This window comes from Bombina bombina, chromosome 1, assembly GCF_027579735.1.
Source record: "Bombina bombina isolate aBomBom1 chromosome 1, aBomBom1.pri, whole genome shotgun sequence".
NCBI lineage: Eukaryota > Metazoa > Chordata > Amphibia > Anura > Bombinatoridae > Bombina > Bombina bombina.
The window spans coordinates 480,029,811-480,045,093 of record NC_069499.1 but is presented as its reverse complement, the minus strand read 5'-3'; the positions used below and the strand labels follow the sequence as shown (position 1 = coordinate 480,045,093).

Here is a 15,283-nt window from a genome sequence, read left to right as displayed (position 1 = left end):
CCCCAAATCTTACGTTTTTTTTTATTATAAATTAATCGGACGTGGAGATACTGAACCCACGCGTACTGTACTTTGCTTTTCTTTCTCTCTTTCTTGGATAACTGAGGGAGACGGAATTGTTACACTACATCTGATTAACTGATTCCCAGTATAACTGGGATTTTCACTATCCACTTCCAAACTCTTACTTTCCTTAACTAGCTCACGCTTTCTTATATTTCATATTTCTCCTAACCTCCCCCACTCCTTTCCCTTCTTCTTCCCCCACCCTTTATTGGGAAAAATGGAGCCCCAGAACAGACACAACTTGACAGTTATGACATTAAATGTAAAAGGTCTTAATACACCAGAGAAGAGAACTCACTTACTGAGGGATGCAGTCAGACTCCACTGCGATATAATATGTTTGCAGGAAACCCATTTTAAGAAGGGTAGGGAGCCGAAATGGCCAAGCACCAAATTCCCAACATCCTTTTTTGCATCAGGCCCTACAAAAAAGAAATGGAGTGGGCATTCTTATCAAACACTCATCTCCCTTTACTCTGATGCATGAGGTGAGGGACCCAGGGGGCTGATACCTTATTATCGTGGGCACCTTATACCACAGACCGTTTTCATTAGTTAATTCATATTTTCCTAACCAACTACAACATAGATTCATGACAGTACTCATGAATAAAATACTCGAACTGCAGAAAGGCGCTTTGATTTTTGCAGGTGACTTTAATCTGCCCCTTGATCCCCAAATTGACCCCTCTAGAGGGCTAGCCTCTACCCCAAAAAGAACCATTAAACAATGTACCACTAGGTTGGAGGAATTGGCTGTTCATGATACCTGGAGAACACTATAGCCTACGAGACGTGAGTATATATTTTTTTCCCATCCTCATGACTTGTACACGAGAATAGACTATATCCTCACTGATCAATTGACCCTGGCCTTTGTAGTGGACACACAGATCCTTCCTATGACATGGTCTGACCATGCCCCAGTATTGTGCAAATTGAGATGGCCCTCAGTACCAGACCACCCTTTCATATGGCGGTTTGATGACTTTATGTTCAATAACCAATTAAGGGGAAAATAGAAACTACACTTACTGACTATTTTAACATAAACGATATAGCAGAGACACCTAAACATGTAATCTGGGTGGCTCACAAGTGCGTAATGTGGGGCGGACTTATCAAACAAAAGGCCCTATTGTCTAAACAAACCAGGATTAAATTCACCTCACTCCTAACAAACATACGCGATTTAGAAACCAAAAACACAAACAAAATCCATTAGACACATCAATCAAAGCAAAACTCAAACAGGCTAGAACAGAGATTCAGGACTTACACACATTGGAACACCAAAAAATGGCATTGAGGAACCAACAGAATTTGGAGACAAACCAGGGAAGCTTCTGGCGAGAGCCCTCAAAAGGAAACGTCTAAAAATGCATATCCACTCCTTGACAGATAGACATGACTCTAAACCCTCAAATAGCGCAGATATTGCAGAAGCCCTGCAAACTTACTACCATGAATTATACAACTTACAGAACTCCACTCCCTCTTTGTCAGAGGGGAGCGAGCGGTTGACCCCTCTAGATTTGGACTCTGTTACGCTCCCTTCGCTATTGCAGGCAGATATGGAGAAACTAGAAGCTCCTATAGCCACAGAAGAGATGTTACATACTATTGACAGCCTGCCATTGGGGAAGAGCCTGGGCCCAGATGGCTTTAGTGCTAAATATTATAAGCTTTATAAAACTATTTTGTCCCCACATTTAGTTTCCTTATTCAACACCCTGGACACTTCCGTAGGTTTTCCTTCCACCATGTTAGCAGCAAACATTACTACTATCCCAAGGCCATGTAAGCCAGCAAACCGCCCAGAAAACTTTCGACCGATCTCCCTCCTTAATGTGGACATAAAGATCTTTGCTAAGGTCCTTTCCAACAGACTTAATACATTCTTATCCAACCTGATCTCACCAGATCAGGTGGGATTTGTGCCTAGCCGGGAGGCCAGGTACAATACCATAAAAGCCACCCTACTTGGAAATTATACACAGGTCAATAAGATCCCGCTGGTCTTGGTCTCTACAGACGCCGAGAAGGCCTTCGACAGGATCAGCTGGAAATTTCTGAAGGCAGTCCGGTTGAAGATGGGGTTTGGTCATTTGTTCACACAAAGGATTTTTTTCCCTTTACACAGCCCCCTCAGCGCAGGTGAAAGTAAATAACATACTCTCTAGCCCCTTCAATATATCTAATGGCACCAAACAGAGATGTCTGTTGTCGCCGCTGCTGTTTGCCCTAGTCATGGAGGTCCTAGCTCAGAAGATTAGAGATAACGAGACAATCACAGGACTAAGAATAGGTGCCCAAGAACATAAAATACCATTGTATGCAGACGATGTGCTGCTCTCGCTGACTAACCCACTAATTTCGCTCCCGGAGGCCCTGAGGGTATTTGAGGAGTACGGTAGATTCTCAAACTTTCATCTAAATAAATCTAAATCAGAGATTCTTAATTTCAGTCTCCCTCAGGCGGAATTTAGCCGGCTCTCTTCCATGTGCCATTTACGCATTCAAACCCGTGCCCTTAGATACTTGGTGTTTAGCCTTACTCCGACTATAGAGCCCCTCTAAAGCCAACTACACAGACTTACTCAACACAATTACCGGAGATCTTTCCTCCTGGAAAAATCAGCCGGTTTCCTGGCTCGGAAGGATAGGCATCGTAAGATGAATATCCTTCCCCGAGTGCTGTATTTCCTTCAGACTCTCCCGGTCCCACTACCCACGGGTTACCTACGTAAATTTCAAGGCGTGATTGAGGGGTTTATATGGAGGGGGTAAGGCCGCGAATAGCAAAACAGAGTCTATATATGACAAAAGAGAGGGGAGGGCTGGGTGTTCCTAACCTGTTGGCTTACCGTAAGGCTATCAATCTTCAGCACCGGGTATAATGGTGCCATAATTCCAAGAATAAGACATGGGTTCAAATTGGCAGAGAGATTCTGGGGACGTTGAACCCGGGAACCCTGGGTTGGATCTCCGCTAGATCCAGGCCCCACTCACTTGATCTTTATCCTCTTCTAAGGGAATTCTTTACTAGATGGGATAAAACCTTAGTGGAGCACTCTCATATTTCCTCAAATCCATCACCACTCACACCCTTTGTGGACAACCCAGACATACCCTTTACAAACACACAACTAGTGAGGGTAGACAGGACCCAAATAACACAATTGACTTTTCACCGACTGTTAACGGAACACAAACTCCAAAACACAAACTGGAGCGAGCTGGGCTTGAGCTTTCTTGGTACTTCCATGTACAGCTCCAACACTACCTCATGACACATAAAAAATTGAGTAATATAACCAGACAAATGACTATACTTGAGTCCTTGTGCTTGCTGCCTAATACACCTAGACGCATGATTTCTATAGCTTACCGCCTACTTCTCTCCCATAAGGATGTACCACTGCCTGGCTATGTGAGACAGTGGAATCGAGAGATCATACCTGCCCCGTCTGATAAGGAATGGTTTAAAATTTTTACGACCCACACAAGAGCTTCGGTATGAGCAAGGATGTTGGAGACTAACTATAAATTCCTATCCCGCTGGTATCTCACACCAGACAGAATAAAAAGAATTTACAAACAAACAGATGGGCGGTGCTGGCGGCGATGTGGGGAGCAGGGTACTCCTCCACATTTGGTGGGACTGCAGGCTTATTAGGCCCTTCTGGCATTCAATCCTAGACATCATGGAAACCAAACTTAGTGTCTCCCTAAACATATCACCTGGCCTCCTCCTGTTCCATGGCCTTCCCAAACTAAAAGACAAACCCACAAAACAGCTTTTCTTTATCATGCTTAACAGCGCTAAATCCCTTATTCCCAGGAGGTGGAGGAGGGTTGATATCCCACCTATAGCGGACTGGTCACATCAGGTTGACAGGCACTTGCAGATTGAGAGATTCAGATACATGAGAGACGACAAAATAGAGATTCATGAATACATGTTGGAGCTTTGGAAGCCCCTTCCCCCTAATTTAAAACCTAACACATAGATAGACGTCTAATATCGGGAACCCATTACCCCCACACAATCCTATAGGGCCCCGTGTATGAGGAGCCCATTTGCCCCCCAGCCCCTTCCCACCCCTCCCTCCCTCCCCTCTTCCCGTTCTTTTTTCTCTTGTCTTTTCTTTTTGGTTTTCTTCTCTAATTATTATAATACACATTTTGGAATGCTCTTGACGTGGAGTATGAGTGTAAGCACACGTCAGGAGACCAAGTTATTCCTTTCTAATAGTTATGATTACTAATATAATTTTTGCTGTTATCTTGTTAAATACTATAATATGTAACATTGGGACCTCAGGTATGTTCACACCCCGATGGTAATGAGCACCTTATTTGATGTCAAATAGGACAATATTTAATGGACTTTGTATGGATCTAAAAGAACTTTGTCCTTCTACAACAGAGACTTCTATACATTTTGGACACGCATGAAAGACAGACTAGACGCAGATTTTGTTCTGAGTTACCACCCACGTTTGAAATGTGAATAATTTACCTGAGCCCCATGTAATGAACATTTCATGTTATATGTGTTGCTTTCTTTCCTTTTATCTATTAATAAAGCTTTTGAAAACGAAAAAAAAATGTAAAAAAATTGTATATTCTATTCAAATCATGAAAGAAAAATGTGGGGTTTCCTGTCACTTTAATGGGCAAAAAAAATAAAGTGGATCTTGTCTCCTCCTATTAACAGTAGTCAAAATTTAATCTGACTGCAACAGATCATAATAATTCTCTGTGGCATAATACAATAAATCCGTAGCACCATTTGAGCATATAAAAAGGGTCTTCTACCTCACTTCTACTCCTATGAGTTACTACTGTTATTCTAGCTTATTCTACTGTTGCTTTTCTCAGGGCAGAAATACATCTAAACCTCACTATCCCGGTAGCAGACAATGAAGTCAAATGGCATATACACAAGAAGATACTAACTTGAAAAAAGTATATCACCTTATCAAATCAAATATACAGTAGTAAATATTTGTGGGCAACAGATTAAATGGGTAGATAAGTAGATGAAATTAAAGGGACACTAACCCCCAAAAAATATTTCATGATTCAGGTAGAAAATAAAATTTTAAACAACATTCCAATTTACTTCTATTATCCAATTTGTTTCCTTCTTTAGATATCATTTGTTGAAGAAATGGTGATGCACATGGGTGAGCCACACGAGGCATTTATGTGCAGCCACCAATCAGCAGCTACTGAGCCTATCTAGATATGATTTTCAGCAAAGGATATCAAGAGAATGAAGCAAATGAGATAATAGAAGTAAATTAGAAAGTTGTCTAAAATTGCATTCTCTTTCTAAATTGTGAAAGAAAAAATGTGAGTTTCATGTCCCTTTAAGCACGAGTCAGTATCACACTGCAAATTACATATAGAAAGCTTCTTAAGAAAATGAACCGTACACACAGCATAGGACATATTCATGGGTGTAAATTATTATCTGAAGTTGTTTAAACATATTACCCATGATCTCTTTGTAACTCAAGTTAACTGTCATGAAGGATCTTAGAGGATTCGTTAATTTGAGATTACATGAGACTGTGCAATAAATGAGAGAGGCTCCTGTGATTTTGTCTATAAATAATATGAATATAAATATGTGAAAGAATATTTACAAATTATCCCAATTTACATTCTATACCCTTAATAACAGAGGTAAAAAAACTTAAACATCTCCTTTCTAGCAGGCAATGTCCCATAGAACTATATAGCTGCTATTTCTTCTATAAGGTACGACGAGTCCACGGATTCATCCTTTACTTGTGGGATATTATCCTCTTGCTAACAGGAAGTGGCAAAGAGCACCACAGCAGAACTGTCTATATAACTCAACCTTAGCTCCACCCCCCTAGTCATTCTCTTTGCCTACTCTAAGTACTAGAGTAGGCAATATCATCTAATGCGGTCTCAACCTGAAGAGCCTTCTCTAGAGCCTCAAACCAAAAAGCAGCTGCAGTAGTTACAGGAACAATGCACGCTATAGGTTGCAGAAGAAAACCCAGATGAATAAATATTCTCTTTAGGAAACCCTCTAATTTTTTATCCATAGGATCTTTGAAAGCACAACTATCCTCAATAGGTATAGTTGTACGCTTAGCCAGGGTAGAAATAGCTCCCTCCACCTTAGGGACCGTCTGCCACGAATCCCGCATGGTGTCTGATATGGGAAACATTTTCTTAAAAGTAGGCGGGGAAGAAAAGGGAATACCTGGTATATCCCACTCCTTAGCAACAATGTCCGAAATCCTCTTAGGGACCGGAAAAACATTAGTGTAGGCAGGAATCCTTGAATCAGAAATCTCTCCCTCAGACAGCAAATCCCTCACCCCCAACTCAGAACATTGTGAGGGTACATCGGATATGGCTAATAAAGCGTCAGAGGGCTCAGCATTCACTCTCACACCAGACCTACTGCACTTCCCCTGCAACCCAGGCAGCTTAGATAAAACCTCTGTGAAGGTAGAATTCATAACTGCGGCCATATCTTGCAGGGTGAAAGAATTAGACACAATAGAAGTACTTGGCGTCGCTTGTGCGGGCGTTAATGGTTGTGACACTTGGGGAGAATTAGATGGCATAACCTGATTCCCTTCTGACTGAGAATCATCCTGCGACATACTTTTATTAGCTAAAATATGTTCTTTGCAATGTATTGCCCTTTCAGTGCATGAGGGACACATTTTAAGTGGGGGTTCCACAATGGCTTCCAAACATATTGAACATTGGCTTTCCTCAATGTCAGATATGTTGAACAGGCTAGTAATGACCACAAACAAGCTTGAAAACACTTTATTTAGTGAAAAAATAACAATCTTAAAAAAACCGTACTGCGCCTTTAAGAGAAAAAAAAGCATACACGTTTTGCAAAACTGCTTTAAAATACACCAATCGTTTCAATTTTTTGATATAAGATTCAATTTATGCAGCTAAGTTTGCCCCACAAAGAAAGTAACACTTAACCCTTTGCTGTGAAAAAACGGATAGTTAATAAGGCCTAAATCCGGAAAAAAACACCCCCCTGCACCTCGCCACAGCCCTGCTGTGACACCTACCTGCCCTCAGGGATTGGATAAACGGGGTTAAAGCTTCGATTTGGCCCAACACTTCCACAAGGGCCCACCGGAGTTGGAGCTTGCTGCTTGCTTTGCAAATACAACTGTGCAACGGAGGTGCAAATATAGGCCCTGCCCATCTCACTCGATGTTTTTTCAGCCTAAATGAACCGCACCAGAGCGGTCTCAAACTAGCCATGTGGGTTCTGAAACCCAAAAAAGAAGCCAAGTGTACCCTCAATAAAGTCTCAAAAAACGTTATTGCCAAAAACGCTATCAGCACTCCCAGTTCAAAAAACGTTTGCCCACAAACATTCAAACTCAGTGTCAACCATTTTATATTAGCCCCTATATGCAAGCTTAGTAATACCCCTCTTCTCTTTAGGATTAAATTAAAAAAATTTTAGTTTTTATTTTCTTCAAGCAAGAGTTTTTTATTTTAAATGGTACCGGTGTGTACTATTTACTCTTAGGCAGCAGATGGATGAAGACTTCTGCCTGGAGGCTGATGATCTTAGCATTTGTCACTAAGATCCAGAGCAGTTCCCACAGAATGGCTGAGGAGTACAAGAAACTTCAGTATGAGGAACATTTTCATGCTATATAGAAGTGAGGTATGTTCAGTCATTTTTTCTGGAGAGACTGTGGTATTTCAGAAAGGCTGACAGTATCCCCATGAGGGTAAGGGTAAGCAGTAATCCTAAAGAGAAGAGGGGTATTACTAAGCTTGCATATAGGGGCTAATATAAAATGGTTGACACTGAGTTTGAATGTTTGTGGGCAAACGTTTTTTGAACTGGGAGTGCTGATAACGTTTTTGGCAATAACGTTTTTTGAGACTTTATTGAGGGTACACTTGGCTTCTTTTTTGGGTTTCAGAACCCACATGGCTAGTTTGAGACCGCTCTGGTGCGGTCCATTTAGGCTGAAAAAACATCGAGTGAGATGGGCGGGGCCTATTTTTGCGCCTCCGTTGCACAGTTGTATTTGCAAAGCAAGCAGCAAGCTCCAACTCCGGTGGGCCCTTGTGGAAGTGTTGGGCCAAATCGAAGCTTTAACCCCATTTTTCCAATCCCTGAGGGCAGGTAGGTGCCACAGCAGGGCTGTGGCGAGGTGCAGGGGGTGTTTTTTCCGGATTTAGGCCTTATTAACTATCCGGTTTTTCACAGCAAAGGGTTAAGTGTTACTTTCTTTGTGGGGCAAACTTAGCTGCATAAATTGAATCTTATATCAAAAAATTGAAACGATTGGTGTATTTTAAAGCAGTTTTGCAAAACGTGTATGCTTTTTTTTCTCTTAAAGGCGCAGTACGGTTTTTTTAAGATTGTTATTTTTTCACTAAATAAAGTGTTTTCAAGCTTGTTTGTGGTCATTACTAGCCTGTTCAACATGTCTGACATTGAGGAAAGCCAATGTTCAATATGTTTGGAAGCCATTGTGGAACCCCCACTTAAAATGTGTCCCTCATGCACTGAAAGGGCAATACATTGCAAAGAACATATTTTAGCTAATAAAAGTATGTCGCAGGATGATTCTCAGTCAGAAGGGAATCAGGTTATGCCATCTAATTCTCCCCAAGTGTCACAACCATTAACGCCCTCACAAGCGACGCCAAGTACTTCTATTGCATCTAATTCTTTCACCCTGCAAGATATGGCCGCAGTTATGAATTCTTCCCTCACAGAGGTTTTATCTAAGCTGCCTGGGTTGCAGGGGAAGTGCAGTAGGTCTGGTGTGAGAGTGAATGCTGAGCCCTCTGCCGCTTTATTAGCCATATCCGATGTACCCTCACAATGTTCTGAGTTGGGGGTGAGGGATTTGCTGTCTGAGGGAGAGATTTCTGATTCAAGGATTCCTGCCTGCACTAATGTTTTTCCGGTCCCTAAGGGGATTTCGGACATTGTTGCTAAGGAGTGGGATAGACCAGGTATTCCCTTTTCTCCCCCGCCTACTTTTAAGAAAATGTTTCCCATATCAGACACCATGCGGGATCGTGGCAGACGGTCCCTAAGGTGGAGGGAGCTATTTCTACCCTGGCTAAGCGTACAACTATACCTATTGAGGATAGTTGTGCTTTCAAAGATCCTATGGATAAAAAATTAGAGGGTTTCCTAAAGAGAATATTTATTCATCAGGGTTTTCTTCTGCAACCTATAGCGTGCATTGTTCCTGTAACTACTGCAGCTGCTTTTTGGTTTGAGGCTCTAGAGGAGGCTCTTCAGGTTGAGACCCCATTAGATGATATTCTGGATAGAATTAGGGCTCTCAAGATAGCTAATTCTTTCATTACTGATGCCGCTTTTCAAATGGCTAAATTAGCAGCAAAGAATTCAGGTTTTGCCATTTTAGCGTGTAGAGCGTTATGGCTTAAGTCCTGGTCTGCTGACGTGTCATCAAAATCTAAGCTTTTAGCCATCCCTTTCAAGGGTAAGACCCTATTCGGACCTGAACTGAAAGAGATCATTTCAGACATCACTGGAGGAAAAGGCCATGCCCTTCCTCAGGATAAGACAAGTAAGATGAGGACCAAACAAAATTATTTTTGTTCCTTTCGAAACTTCAAAGGTGGTCCCTCTTTCTCCTCCCCTGCTGGGAATTTTGCTCAATCCAAGTCAGTCTGGAGACCTAACCAGACTTGGAACAAAGGTAAACAGGCCAAGAAGCCCGCTGCTGCCACCAAGACAGCATGAAGGGGCAGCCCCCGATCCGGGACCAGATCTAGTAGGGGGCAGACTTTCTCTCTTTGCTCAGGCTTTGGGCAAGAGACGTTCAGGACTCCTGGGCTTTAGAAATTGTGACCCAGGGGTATCTTCTAGACTTCAAAGATTCCCCTCCAAGGGGGAGATTCCATCTTTCTCGATTGTCTATAAACCAGACAAAAAGAGAGGCGTTCTTACGCTGTGTAGAAGACCTATATACCAATTTTAGATCTCAAGATCCTAAACAAATTCCTCAGAGTCCCATCTTTCAAGATGGAGACCATTCGGACTATTTTACCAATGATCCAGGAGGGTCAATATATGACCACCATGGATTTAAAGGATGCATATCTGCACATCCCTATCCGCAAAGATCATCATCAATTTCTCAGGTTCGCCTTTCTGGACAAGCATTATCAGTTTGTGGCTCTTCCCTTCGGGTTGGCCACAGCTCCCAGAATTTTCAAAAAGGTGCTAGGGTCCCTTCTGGCGTTCCTAAGGCTGCGGGGCATAGCAGTGGCACCTTATCTAGACGATATCTTAATTCAGGCGTCAACTTACCAACTAGCCAAATCTCACATGGACATCGTGTTGGCTTTTTTAAGATCTCACGGGTGGAAGGTGAACGTAAAAAAGAGTTCACTTACCCCTCTCACAAGAGTTCCTTTCCTGGGAACTCTGATAGATTCGGTAGACTTAAAAAAATTCTGACGGAGGTCAGGAAATCAAAGATTTTAACCACCTGCCGAGCTCTTCATTCCATTCCTCGGCCGTCAGTGGCTCAGTGTATGGAGGTAATCGGACTAATGGTAGCGGCAATGGACATAGTTCCGTTTGCTCGCTTGCATCTCAGACCACTGCAACTATGCATGCTCAAACAGTGGAATGGGGATTATGCAAATTTATCTCCTCAGATAAATCTGGATCAAGAGACCAGAGACTCTCTTCTTTGGTGGTTGTCACAGGATCATCTGTCCCAGGGAATGTGTTTCCGCAGGCCAGCATGTGTCATAGTGATGATGGACGCCAGCCTATTGGGCTGGGGTGCAGTCTGGAATTCCCTGAAAGCACAGGGAGTGTGGACTCAGGAGCTGACTCTCCTCCTGATAAATATTCTAGAATTGAGAGTGATATTCAACGCTCTTCAGGCGTGGCCTCAGCTGGCTTCAGCCAGATTCATAAGATTCCAGTCGGACAATATCACGACTGTAGCATATATCAATCATCAAGGGGGAACAAAGAGTTTTCTAGCGATGATAGAGGTTACCAAAATAATTTGATGGGAAGAGACTCACTCTTGCCATCTATCAGCAATCTCTATCCCAGGAGTGGAGAACTGGGAAGCGGATTTTCTAAGTCGTCAGACTTTTCATCCGGGGGAGTGGGAACTCCATCCGGAGGTATTTGCACAATTGATTCATCAATGGGGCACACCAGAATTGGATCTGATGGCGTCTCGTCAGAACGCCAAACTTCCTTGTTACGGGTCCAGATCAAGGGATCCTCAAGCAGTACTGATAGATGCTCTAGCAGTACCTTGGTCGTTCAACCTGGCTTATGTGTTTCCACCATTTCCTCTCCTCCCTCGTCTGATTGCCAGAATCAAATAGGAGAGAGCTTCAATGATTTTGATAGCACCTGCGTGGCCATGCAGGACTTGGTATGCAGACCTGGTGGACATGTCATCTCTACCACCATGGACACTACCACTAAGACAGGACCTTCTCATTCACGGTCCGTTCCAGCATCCAAATCTAGTTTCTCTGCGGCTGACTGCCTGGAGATTGAAGTTGGTCATAGATACCTTGATTCAGGCTCGAAAGCCTGTCACTAGGAAGATTTATCATAAGATATGGTGTAAATATCTTTATTGGTGTGAATCCAAAGGCTACTCATGGAGTAAGATCAGGATTTCTAGGATTTTGTCCTTTCTCCAAGAAGGATTGGAGAAGGGGTTATCAGCTAGTTCCCTAAAGGGACAGATATCTGCTTTGTCAATTTTACTGCGCAAGCATCTGGCAGATGTTCCAGACTTTCAGTCGTTTTGCCAGGCTTTAGTTAGAATCAAGCCTGTGTTTAAACCTATTGCTCCGCCATGGAGTTTGAATTTAGTTCTTAAAGTTCTTCAAGGGGTTCCATTGAACCTATGCATTCCATAGATATTAAGCTTCTATCTTGGAAAGTTCTATTTTTAGTTGCTATCTCTTCGGCTCGAAGAGTTTCTGAACTATCTGCATTGCAATGCGACTCGCCTTATCTTGTTTTTCATTCTGATAAGGTGGTTTTGCGTACCAAACCTGGATTTCTTCCTAAGGTTGTTACTAATAAGAATATTAATCAGGAAATTGTTGTTCCTTCCCTGTGTCCTATTCCTTCCTCTAAGAAGGAGCGTCTGTTGCACAACTTGGACGTAGTTCGTGGTTTGAAGTTTTACTTGCAAGCGACCAAAGATTTGCGTCAAACATCTTCTCTGTTTGTTGTCTATTCTGGAAAGCGTAGAGGTCAAAAAGCTACGGCTACCTCTCTTTCTTTTTGGCTGAAAAGCATCATCCATTTGGCATACGAGACTGCTGGACAGCAGCCTCCTGAAAGAATTACAGCTCACTCTACTAGAGCGGTGGCTTCCACATGGGCTTTTAAAAATGATGCTTCTGTTGAACAGATTTGTAAGGCTGCGACTTGGTCTTCACTTCATACCTTTTACAAATTTTACAAATTTGATACTTTTGCTTCTTCTGAGGCTATTTTTGGGAGAAAAGTTCTTCAAGCAGTGGTGCCTTCTGTTTAGGCATCTGTCTTGTCCCTCCCATTCATCCGTGTCCTATAGCTTTGGTATTGTATCCCACAAGTAAAGGATGAATCCGTGGACTCGTCGTACCTTATAGAAGAAAAGTAATTTATGCTTACCTGATAAATTAATTTTTTCTATGGTACGACAAGTCCACCGCCTGCCCTGTCATTTTAAGACAGATTATATTTTTTTTATTTAAACTTCAGTCACCTCTGCACCTTTTTAGTTTCTCCTTTTTCTTCCTGTACCTTCGGTCGAATAACTGGGGGGTGGAGCTAAGGGAGGAGCTATATAGACAGCTCTGCTGTGGTGCTCTTTGCCACTTCCTGTTAGCAGGAGGATAATATCCCACAAGTAAAGGATGAATCCATGGACTCGTCGTACCATAGAAGAAATTAATTTATCAGGTAAGCATAAATTTACTTTTCTGAACTTATCTGTATGAGACGTGACTGTGGTGTATAGCATTTTTTAAGGTTGCTTTGCTCTAAAATGCAGCATTCTTAACTATCAACAATTTAACAGCATACATGTATAATATTAAACCAAAAGCACCCCCTACACAATAGTGCAAAGGTTAATTGGGATGAATATTGGAAATGCAGCTATAATTTTAGAAAACAAAACAATACGTCATCTTAACACTTTAGCAAATGCTCCACAGTGCCAACAGCTGAAACTTAAAAGAATAATAGTTATGTCCCTTTGTCACACATCAGTGTCGTAATGACTGAGCTAAGGGGCAAAACATACTGTAGATATAACTTAACCTATTCCTGTCTTCCACCTTTTTCCAAAACCAGACGCTTACCTACCTTCATCCACAAGGAAAGTGGCTCCACAGTGGAGTGTAAGCATAACAGTTCAGGGACTGGGTATTCCACCGGGGGCTCCCCAAACTGGACTCTCGTTTCAGTTTGTAAAAATCCATTTGGTCTCCGGGCTGTACAGTTACTTCCATAGAGGTAAGCTCATCACCACTGGGTCTCAGGCAGTAGATAGCTCATACAACCGAGTGAGCAGTCCCTTCTCCAATATGTTTATACTGTTCCTTATTTGGTTGTCAGTCCAACTACACATAGATGATCTTCTTTGTAGGAAATATACATAGGCAGGTTTAAAGATTACAAATCTGTTGTAGCCAATATTCCAAACAGGATATATCTGATACATAATCTTGGTTATCTGAGAAGCTCTCCATAGTACATATATAACTAGTCTCCCCACAGGAAGATTCTTGTTCTACCTCTCCATTGTCTCCAATTCTCCTTTTAAACAGTTCAATAAGCTGCCGCTCAAGGCTCTAGAAATGATCTTGCAGGAGTTGTAATACCTGCGTCTCCCATCTATCAATCTCCATCTTGAACTGTTTCAGAAGGAATAGAAAAGGTAGACTCACCTCGATAGTGGACTTCAGCTGACCGGCATTATGAAATTTGTAGCTAGAGTTGAATAAGGCCGCTAAAGTATAGTTACATTGCCCGGATGACCAGGGGTGTGTGCTAAGGACTCTGGTATAGGCCGCCACCTCGAGCCTCAATGGTCCTGATCAGGACATTGAGTTCAAAATCTGTATCGATCAAATTAACAGGCTTTACTAAATATAGCAGTGGATATAAAAAGTCTACACACCCCTGTTAAAATGTCAGGTTTCTGTGATGTAAAAAAAATGAGACAAAGATAAATCATTTCAGAATGTTTTCCACCTTTAATGTGACCTATAAACTGTACAACTCAATTGAAAAACAAACTGAAATCTTTTTGGTGGAGGGAATAAAACAAAAAAAACCTAAAATAATGTGGTTGCATAAGTGTGCATACCCTTTTATAACTGGGGATGTAGCTGTGTTCAGAATTAAGCAATCACATTCAAAATCATGTTAAATAGGAATCAGCATACTCCTGCCATCATTTAAAGTGCGTCTGATTAACCCCAAATAAAGTTCAGCTGCTCTAGTTGGTCTTTCCTGAAATGTAGATGTACCATTGATAGCAGATATTCCGGCTTAGCATGGCCACTGTCAGAACACGGCCTCCTAAATAATTGATTTTTATCCACCCTGACCTAAATATGAATGTCAAAACAGACCTACTGGGTGATATACTTTGGCCTAGACTCAATAAAAAAAAAATTGTCATATTAATATCTCTCTTAAAAAATTGTCACAATTTTGCAGCTCGAAGAAAAATTGCTGAGTCCATATAAATTTGTACACAGCCCTCTTCAGGGGCGCGATCAAATATACGGCGCAGGTTTCGGCGCAAGTGTAGGAACCCGCGCCACCCGTAATTTCACCTCGCACATCGGGGCATTACATATACTGCGCCTTTAGATGCTAAACTGGCGTAAGTAGGACAAACTGGCGATCTTCCGAAATGTGCGCAAATACACATTTTAGTCATCGCAAGTAACTTACGCCAGTATTTTGTCCACGGAAAGTGTCAATAAAGAGTAGTTTTATGCAAATTAGGCTAACACTCATAAAAATGAACCGCGATTTCATATAAAAATGCGAAATATAATTACGCTATTCAAACTTCATATATAAACCCATGTGCAGCCGCCATTTCTCCAACATTGGTGTGTCCGGTCCACGGTTTCATCCTTACTTGTGGGATATTCTCCTCCC

The 15,283-nt window shown here is 42.0% G+C and overlaps 1 protein-coding gene across 1 annotated transcript in view; it reads left to right on the top strand.

The window, feature by feature from the left end:
- Nucleotides 1-1,445: 1,445 nt before the first annotated feature.
- LOC128658806 (GPI transamidase component PIG-S-like) overlaps nt 1,446-15,283 on the top strand; it is a 46,787-nt gene continuing 32,949 nt past the window's right edge. Inside the window, exon 1 of the mRNA XM_053712847.1 lies at nt 1,446-2,023. Within this exon, the coding sequence (XP_053568822.1) occupies nt 1,446-2,023 (578 nt within the window). The remainder of the gene's footprint in view (nt 2,024-15,283) is intronic.